General features: G+C 67.3%; 1 protein-coding gene across 1 annotated transcript in view; it reads right to left on the reverse strand.

Moving 5' to 3' along the window:
* OBSCN (obscurin, cytoskeletal calmodulin and titin-interacting RhoGEF) overlaps positions 1-9,030 on the reverse strand; it is a 133,173-nt gene that overhangs the window by 25,801 nt on the left and 98,342 nt on the right. The window contains exons 53-70 of the mRNA XM_032397906.1: positions 8,713-8,837; positions 8,418-8,615; positions 7,917-7,949; positions 7,588-7,686; positions 7,005-7,223; positions 6,656-6,728; positions 6,493-6,560; positions 5,749-5,868; positions 5,488-5,627; positions 4,782-4,982; positions 4,607-4,689; positions 4,265-4,438; positions 3,800-3,956; positions 3,393-3,509; positions 3,150-3,314; positions 2,459-2,617; positions 2,190-2,367; positions 1,680-1,793 (exon numbers count right to left, since the gene is read on the reverse strand). Coding sequence (XP_032253797.1) covers positions 1,680-1,793; positions 2,190-2,367; positions 2,459-2,617; positions 3,150-3,314; positions 3,393-3,509; positions 3,800-3,956; positions 4,265-4,438; positions 4,607-4,689; positions 4,782-4,982; positions 5,488-5,627; positions 5,749-5,868; positions 6,493-6,560; positions 6,656-6,728; positions 7,005-7,223; positions 7,588-7,686; positions 7,917-7,949; positions 8,418-8,615; positions 8,713-8,837 — 2,423 coding nt within the window. The remainder of the gene's footprint in view (positions 1-1,679; positions 1,794-2,189; positions 2,368-2,458; positions 2,618-3,149; positions 3,315-3,392; positions 3,510-3,799; positions 3,957-4,264; positions 4,439-4,606; positions 4,690-4,781; positions 4,983-5,487; positions 5,628-5,748; positions 5,869-6,492; positions 6,561-6,655; positions 6,729-7,004; positions 7,224-7,587; positions 7,687-7,916; positions 7,950-8,417; positions 8,616-8,712; positions 8,838-9,030) is intronic.

Raw genomic sequence — 9,030 nt, forward strand, 5'->3', positions numbered from 1 at the left:
GGTCCTGGGGACCTCCAAATGACAGCTGGTGTCAGAACTGGGGGTGGTCCTGGGGACCCCCAAATGGCAGCCGGTGTCAGAACTCGGGGTGGTCCTTGGGACCCTGAAACAGCAGCTGGTGTCAGAACTGGGGGTGACCCTGGGGACCCCTGAAGAGCAGCCAGTGTCAGAACTAGGGGTGGTCCTGGGGACCCCCGAAGAGCAGCTGCTGTCAGAACTGGGGGTGGTCCTGGGGACCTCCGAATGACAGCTGGTGTCAGAACTGGGGGTGGTCCTGGGGACCCTGACCGGCAGTTGTGTCATAACTGGCGGTGAGCTTGGGGACCCCCAAACGGCAGCCGCTGTCAGAACTGGGGGTGGTCCTGGGGACCTCCGAAGAGCAGCCGGTGTCACAACTGGGGGTGGTCCTGGGGACTTCCAAATGACAGCTAGTGTCAGAACTGGGGGTGGTCCTGGGGACCCCCAAACAGCAGCTGGTGTCAGAACTGGGGGTGACCCTGCGGACCCCCGAAGAGCAGCCGGTGTCAGAACTGGGGGTGGTCCTGGGGACCTCCGAATGACAGCTGGTTTCAGAATGGAGGGTGGTCCTGGGGACCCTGACCGGCAGTTGTGTCAGAACTGGGGGTGAGCTTGGGACCCCCAAATGGCAACCAGTGTCAGAACTGGGGGTGGTCTTGGGGACCCCTGAATGGCAGCTGGTGTCAGAACTGGGGGTTGCTCTGGGGACCTCTGAATGGCAGCCGGTGTCAGAACTGGGGGTGGCCCTGGGGACCCCCAAACGGCAGCTGGTATCAGAACTGGGGGTGGCCCTGGGGACTCTGACCGGCAGCTGGTGTCAGAACTGGTGGCGACCATGGGGACCCCACAAATGGCAGCTGGTGTCAGAACTGGGGGCGGTCCTGGGGACCCCCAAACGGCAGCCGGTGTCAGAACTGGGGGTGGCCCTGGGGACCCCAGAACGGCAGCTGGTGTCAGAACTGGGGGTGGCCCTGGGGACCCCCGAATAGCAGTTGTGTCAGAAGCAAGGATGGTCCTGGGAACCCCAGAATGGCAGTCGGTGTCAGAACGGGGAGTGGCCCTGGGTACCCCCAAACGGCAGCCGGTGTCAGAACTGGGGACCCCCGAACTTTGTGGCTCCCATCACATCCAGACCCAAACCTGAGACCCTATGACAGGGCGGGCCTCAGAGTCCACCCTGCCCTCTCCTGGCCACCTGGCTGGCCCCCCAGAGCTCCTGCACGTCTGCCAGAGAGACCTGCCAGCTAACCCTCCATGCTCATTTCTCTGGCCGGCCACACCACCTCCCCACTTTGTTTGTTTGTCCACTGGTTTGCCATCAATCTAGCCCCCTACACGGCCAGCACCCTTGGGCAGGGCCTATTTGCCGCTGCGTCCCTGATACCTGGAACAGGGTGCTAGCCCTTGGTGCAAACTCGTCAAACAAGACAGCCAAGGAACGAGATCTGGAGCAGATAGGGTCACTGAGTCTGAACCACGGGAGCACACCCTCTGCTCTGAACCACCTCATCTAGCCTTGCTCCCAGCCAGGCTAGCTGAGTCAGCCACTGGAAGAGGACGCCTGTCCCTCGCGCCCCCCGAGGGCCCCCGACCAGGCCCAATTCCCTCTGGAAGGCTCTTGCCGGTGCAGCGTCCACATCCCTCCGTCCGCAGCAGCCTACCTTTGTACCAGCTGACAATGGGCTTGGGGGTGCCCGTCACACGGCAGGCCAGCTTCACAGTCTCGCCCAGCTCTGCTGTGCAGTCCGCCAGCTCCTCTTCGAAATCTGGGGGATCTGGGCGCACACACGCACAGACTCTGAGCTCCTGGTGGGTGGGATGGTGGTGCCCCCATGTCCTTGGTCAGAAGCCCCAGCGTCCAGGGGTATGGTTGTTACGGACACTGCCCCTTTCGACCTTCTGTCCAGGTGGCCCTTCCTGTCCCTAACACAATCTGGGCACCTGTCCTGTGCTGGGGGGCCCCTGTGTGAACCCTGAAGCTTCCCTGCACTCAGGTCAAGGTCAGCCCTACACCCCAGCTCAGGCTCACGAAAGGCTGAGCTGACTGTGCCCCAGACGGAGCCTATCCTTCGTGCCTCCCACAACTGGGGCAGGGGGCTGAGGCTCGGGGGGCCAGAAAGGCTCAGGTGCTGAGTGTGACCTCCCCGCCTGCCAGAGGCAGGAACACTCACGCCACACGGGCAGGGCCAGGCGCTGCTGGATGCCGCAGATCTCCTTCACCCACGAGTTCTTGGTGATGACCGTGCGCGCTTGCAGCAGGTACTTGCGCACCGAGTCCTCCCGCTCGTGCCAGATCTCGAAGGCACGGTCGTCACCCTCCACCTGGTCGTTCAGGTCGATGCTGCTCAGCTGTGGGGGGCGGGAAATGCAGGCTGACTGCCTGAACACAGGCTTCTGCCGGCCCGCCCCCTGCCCCCAGGCTCCCAAGGCGCCCGCGCACCTTCATCATGTTCCGGAAGACGTAACTGAAGGTGTCGGTGCGGGAATCCCTTTTGGTCTTGCAAACAACCAGGTGGTGGCGGAACAGGAAAACGTGGCGGTGATGGCCCTTCCAGGGCATCCGCGCGCCCGGCGCCCCCTCCCACACGATGAAGTGGCCCTGCAGGGAGCAGTCAGCGCGCAGTCAGCCCACAGCCCGCCCCCGCAGTCCGCCCTGAGCCCCCTCAGTCAGCCCGGAGCCCCCGCAGTCCGCCCGCAGCCCCCGCAGTCCGCCCGGAGCCCCCGCAGTCAGCCTGCAGCCCGCCCCCGCAGTCCGCCCAGAACCCCCAAAGTCAGCCCGCAGCCCGCCCCCACAGTCCGCCCGGAGCCTGCCCCCGCAGTCAACCCGGAGGCCCCCCAGTGCGCCCGCAGCCCCCCCAGTCCGCCCGCAGCCCCCGCAGTCAGCCCGAAGCCTGCCCCCGCAGTCCGCCCGCAGCCCACGCAGTCCGCCCAGAGCCCCCGCAGTCCGCCCGCAGCCCCCGCAGTCCGCCCGCAGCCCGCCCCCGCAGTCAGCCCTGAGCCCCCGCAGTCAGCCCGCAGCCCCCGTAGTCAGCCCGCAGCCCGGAGCCCCCGCAGTCCGCCCGCAGCCTAGGCGCCCCCCCCTCGCCCCCCGCGGCCCTGCGCAGGCGCCCCGCCCACGTCCCCGTCCCGACCTGGCGGATGGGCTCGCCCAGGGCCTCCAGGGTGCCCGGGTAGTTCTCCATGAGCGACACGTGCAGCTGGTTCTCGGCGCGCTGCGGCAGGGCGGACACGAGCGCGTAGGCCTGCTCCAGCAGCGCACAGTTCTGCCCGTTCCTCGCCTTGTTGCGGATCAGCTCCTGGGGGACACAGCGTCAGGCCGCGTTCCCAGCCGCCGCGCGACGAGGCCGGGGAGGGGGCCCGGCGCGCACCCCTACCTTGAGCAGGGCCTGGTACTGCTGGACGCGCTGCACTGGCCGCTCCAGGAAGTGCTGCAGGGGCGGTGGGGGCGGCTGCGACGGGTCCGCTGGGGACAGCACCTCCTCCGTGTATTTCTGTGGGAGCCGCGGGGCGGGGTTGGGGACACGCCAGCAGAGGTGGAGAGCGGGGGGCTGGGGCATCGGGGTGCGCGCGCGTACTCACACGCACACGCGCGCACCGCCGTCCTCCCCCGCCAGCCGCACCCTGCCCCGCTGCACACACGCGCGTACACACACGCACGCGCGCGCACCGCCCTCCTCCCCAGCCAGCCGCACCCCTGCCCCGCTGTCACCATCTGAAGGGGAGCACGGGGCTCCGGGGGTCTGCTTTCTCAGTGAGCCGCGGGGCGCGGGCTGGGGTGCACCTTGTAGAAGTCCTGCACGGCCGTGCTGACCACCGCGGACTCGGCCTGCACGCGGCCCACCAGGAACTCCAGGTACTTCTCAAAGGCCTCCTGGTTCTTGATGAAGCACATGGCCACATCGTCGTCTGTGTCACAGGTCTGCAGCTCCCGCTGGAAGCTGCAAGAGAGGGCACGGTGGGCAGGCGCGGGTGAGGCCTCAGGTCTGGGACGGAGCAGGCTACCCCCCAGGGCTGGGCTGAGTGGCTACTTGGAACTGAGTGCGCTGGGCTTCGGGGGCTGCGGGTGTGCGGGGGGTGGGGGGGCATGCGCGTCTGTGTGCCTGCCCGCAAGGACGTGCGGGTTCATGCAGCCGTGCGTGCGTCGGGGCGTGTGCCGTGCCCACACGTGCCACAGGTGCAGGAGCGTGCACACGTGTGCATGCAGGCGTGCACGCGTGCATGTGCGCATACCCGAGGGCCCGCCCACCTGCTGTGGAAGTGGCTGATGTCCTGCACGTTGCGGAAGATGACTGCCTTCTGGCTGGCCACGGCCGTGGGCACATGGGGGCATCGCTCCAGGTGCTGAATGTGGTGGTCCTGCAGGAACTGCAGCTTGCCCACAAAGGCCTGCTCGGAGCTCAGCAGCTCCTGGATGATGGAGCTGGGAGGGGATGAGGTGAGGAGAGACCCAAGGGCTAGTGACGCCCCCGCACAGCCCGCCCCCCGTTGTCAGAAAGAGCCTGGTAAAGTGGTGGAGGGAGGCATCCCCACGACCGTCCCGCCCCCGCCACCACAAAGCCGCTCATGCCCCCGCCTGCCAGACCCTCACCTCAGCCTTGTCTTGTATTCATCCTCAGACACGGCCTCCCCTGGGAACTCGGGGGCCTCCGTGGGCCCCCACTCGGGTGACAGCTGGTGAGAAAATGGGGGAGGGTGGCAGGTGACCTTGGCTCTGGCCTCACAGGGGACGACAATCCCAGAACCCCATCCCAGCCATCCAGTACCTTGAGCCGCTTGTCCAGGTAGGCAGGGGACACCCAGCCTTGCCTCGAGGGGCTGGACTTGGTGGGCTTGGTGCGCACAAGCCAGCGCAGTGGGTGGGCCGAGTCCAACACCTCCACATACTGGCCCTCCCGCAGCGAGATGGCGTCCTGCTCGGCCCCCAGGGGCAGGTAGTCAGCTGTGACCACGTAGATATCGAAGATCTGGGGGCATGATGCTGACTCAGACTGGGGTGGGGGGCCAGCCTGATCCACGGAGGCCCCAACAGCCCCCAAAGACCCCAGAGGGGCAGGGGACCCGGACGGGGGGCCAGCCTGAACCATGGAGGCCCCAACAGCCCCCAAAGACCTCAGAGGGGCGGGGGACCCGGACGGGAGCCAGCCAGGCCTCCCAAAGCCCCAACAGCCCCCAAAGACCCCAGAGGGGCGGGGGACCCGGACGGGAGCCAGCCAGGCCTCCCAAAGCCCCAACAGCCCCCAAAGACCCCAGAGGGGCGGGGGACCCGGACGGGAGCCAGCCAGGCCTCCAGAGGCGACAGGGTGCCTAGCATTAAGTGGGGGGAGAAGCCATCCTGAGATTCCATGAAGTTCCAGAACAAGCTCAACCATCTCTGCTGATGGAAATCCCACCAGGGGGTGGCAGTGAGTCTGGCCACCGAGATGTGTGGCCCCCCACCAGTGCCCTACCCGCCCCTGCCAGGCAGAGCACCTCGCCTCGGGAGTCCCCATCCTCTGACTCTGAGGACGACTCCTGGACGCTGGAGGAGGGACGGGAACGGCCGTGCCAGGGAGATGCGGATGGCGTCTTGGATTCCTCATCGCTGTCACCTCCAGGCACCTGCAGCTTGGCTGGCGGACACAATACACATGATACCCAGGAAGGGCCTGCGCCCCTGTCCCCTTCCCATGGGTGCCCAGGGTGTGGACAAAGGAGAGCCCCGCCTTCGCGCCGCGGCCACAGAGCCCTCACCCTGTGTGATCTTGGCCGACACGATCTCGGTGATCTGGGACGTGAGCTTCTGCAGGAACTCCTCCGTGCCCACCTCGGCCAGGGACAGGTGGCCACGGGCCTCCACCACCGTGGGCTCTGCTGGGGGCCAGAACCTAGCTCAGCCGGTCCCGTGCCCCACAGACACGCCCCGGCACCCCCCCAGGCCCCGTCCCGGGCTCGGGGGTCCGCAGTGCCGACGAAGGCACGGACTTGACACCATCGCTGCGGGAAGCTTTGCAGGGTCGGGTTAAGGGTTCATGAGGGCTGCCTGGTGAGCAGGGGTCAGCCGAGAAGTGACCCCAAAGGTGGGCAACCAGCAGGCGGAGCACATGGCCCCCCCTTCTCGCCTTCTGAAGTTACAAATACCCTGGGGTGCGGGGAGGCCCTGTGTAGGTGGCAGACCCCGCTGGGGACGGGGGAGAATCCAGGGCGGATGAGGTCTCCATGGTGGCATGCCCAGCCCCTGCCCCCCCCACACTGCCCTCACCCAGCCCTCAGCAGCCACCTGCGTCCAGGCCGGGCATCCGCAGCCTGCTGGACGTGAGCTCTGAGCCAAGGGCCGGCGGGGCCCCCAGATCCACAAGGCTCAGAACCAGGCCCAGAGGAGGACAAGCAGCCATTTCTGGGGCCACACGGCCTGGGGCAGCCCCCTCCACGCCTCACCCCTGCACTAGGGCTTGTCGGCCCCCTCCCTGCGAGGTCGTGCTCCCACCCAGCCCGTACCTTTCCTCGGCCCGGCAAGATCAGCGAACCCCACAGGCTCCGACATCTGCGCCGACGCAGCTTGGGTCCTAAAGGGGAGCGGTGTCCCGAGACAGTGTCTCAGCAGGGCCCTCATTTCACAGGGGGGACACTGAGGCACGGAGAGCCGCTCCCCCGCACTCACCCCTGCAGGAAGCTGGAGATGAGGACCTCCTTCCCCCCAGCATGCTCGTCTGCCGCCCCTGCCTCCTTGGGCACTGTTAGGAGAACGGGGTGAGCCACCAGGGTGACAGCCCACAGCCCTGAGCCACTTCTGCTTGGGACCTGGTCCAGGATGTCCCGGCCCCCAAGGGACCTTGACCCTGGCCCTCAGGAGCCTCCCGATGGAGCGGGGCCCAGGAAGGACACACTCGGGGTGGCAGGGGGCCTCTAGGAGGGTCTCAGCCGGCTGAGCCAGCCTGCAGGACAGGGGATGGCAGCTGGCAGGGGCTCTGTGCTGGGGTCCCCCCAGCTCTGGTGGGGCTCCGACTCACAGCCAGAGACGTGCAGGCTGGCGGAGCAGAGGGCCTGGCCAGCCGCGTTGGTAGCAATGCAGGTGTAGGTGCCCCGATGCTGCCGGCCCACGTCCAGCAGGACCAGACTGTGTTGCTGGGCAGAGCTGGCCACGGTGTAGCCCGGCACGTCGCGGCCGATCCACAGCACGCCCCGCTCAGCCTCCTCCCGCAGCCAGTGCACGGCTGGGGCCGGGCAGCCTGCGGGACAGTCGAGGGTCCATGGGCAAGGGGGCTCCGGGAACTGGGGTGGCCTCTGAGCCCCCTGCAGGGCTGTGAGTGGACACGGGGAGGGGCCTGCTCTGGTCCTCCCTGGGGGAGGGTCCTTGCTGGGGGGCGGGGAGGGGCCTGCTCTGAGCCCCCCTGGGGGAGGGGTCCTTGCTGCGGGGCGGGGAGGGGCCTGTTCTGAGCCCCCGTGGGGGAGGGGTCCTTGCTGCAGGGTGGGGAGGGGCCTGTTCTGAGCTCCCCTGGGGGAGGGTCTTTGTTGGGGGGCAGGGAGGGGCCTGCTCTGAGCCCGCCTGGGGGAGGGTCCTTGCTGGGGGGCGGGGAGGTAGGAGAGACTTACCTTCCACCTTCACTGAGAAGGTGATGCTGGAGCCTTTCTTCACTTTCTTGGAGGCGAATCTTTCCAGGAATCGGGGCGGCACCAGCTGTTGGTGTGCATCTGGACAAGCAGCAGACACTGGCGATGAACGCATGTCGAGCCCCTGCTCCCTGTTGGGGCACCGAGGCCTCCAGGGGCACCGGCTGCAGCCCCAGCCCCCAGTCCCAGCCTCATCCGCCTGGAGGCTGGGTCTCTACAGCCTGCACCCAACCCTCGGTCTGCAAGGTGGTGTCCCTCGGGCACTGTGGCTGAGCCACCCACCCACCCTCTGCCCATCTGAGTTGGCTCACCTGAGGCTGGCTTCTCTTCAGGATCTTTGGGGCCTGAAAGAGCAAGAAGTGGAAATCAGGCCTGCAGCACCGAGGGGCCTGTCTCCCCAGAGCCCGTGCACCTGCCGAGGGTCGGGGTACCTACTCCTATCCACACCTTCCCTGAGACTCAGGCCATGCACAGAGCTCACACTGAGGCTGCTCGGTCCCAGTGTGATGCCCCCCCCCACCCCCCCACCCCAGGAGTGTGGGGGTCGCTCTGGAGCCGAGGCAAGGTCGCACTGAAGGTCAGAGGGAAGCCTGGGGAGCGCTGGGTCCCCCAGCCACCGCCGGCTCAGGTGGTGGTGCTCAGAACTTTGGAGAACAAGTGCGTGCAGACCTCTCCTCCCACAGTAACCACTGACTTCCTCTGCACAGTCCACTGACTAACCCGTGCCCCCACCCATCCCGGGGCACGTGTACGGAGGCGCGGGGTGTGGCAGACAGCGGCCCAGGTGTAGACGCTCCGTCCCCAGCACCCACCCCGGACCAGCAGCCGGGCGGACGAGTAGGCGGCGCCCACGGCGTTGCTGATGTAGGCTGAGTACTGGCCGGCGTCCTCACTGGTGACCGACAGGACCTCCAGGGTGTGAAGCGTCTTCCTGTCAGCCATGCGGATGTGCTCAGAAGCCGTCAGGGGCTGCCCGTCTTTGAACCAGTACAGTCGGGGTGCTGGGTAGCCTGCGGCCACAGGGGAGTGGTCAGCACCGAGCCTCCATCCCGTGGGGGCACCAGGGACGGCCCAACCTCCACCTGGCTGGCTGTCTCTCTTCCTCACCTTTCACCTTGAGCTGGAACTTGGCTAGGCGTGTGCCGGGGGCCACCTGGAGGTCCTTCAGTTCCTCCACCACCTGGGGCAGCTGACCCTCCTCTGAGGTAGATTCCGTGCCCTCTTGCTCCCGGCTGGCGGGGAGAACAGAGAAGGGGCAGTGAGGTGGACTGGGGAGGGGTCCGGCGCCTGGGAGGGGGGTTGTCAGGGGCAGTGAGGTGGACCGGGGAGGGGTCCAGCGCCTGGAAGGGGTCAGGGGCAGTGAGGTGGAACAGCGAAGGGTCCAGCGCCTGGGAGGGGGGGTGTCACGGGCAATGAGGTGGACCA

The sequence above is a fragment of the Phoca vitulina genome, unplaced genomic scaffold (genome assembly GCF_004348235.1).
Source record: "Phoca vitulina isolate PV1807 unplaced genomic scaffold, GSC_HSeal_1.0 scaffold106, whole genome shotgun sequence".
NCBI classification, from domain to species: domain Eukaryota; kingdom Metazoa; phylum Chordata; class Mammalia; order Carnivora; family Phocidae; genus Phoca; species Phoca vitulina.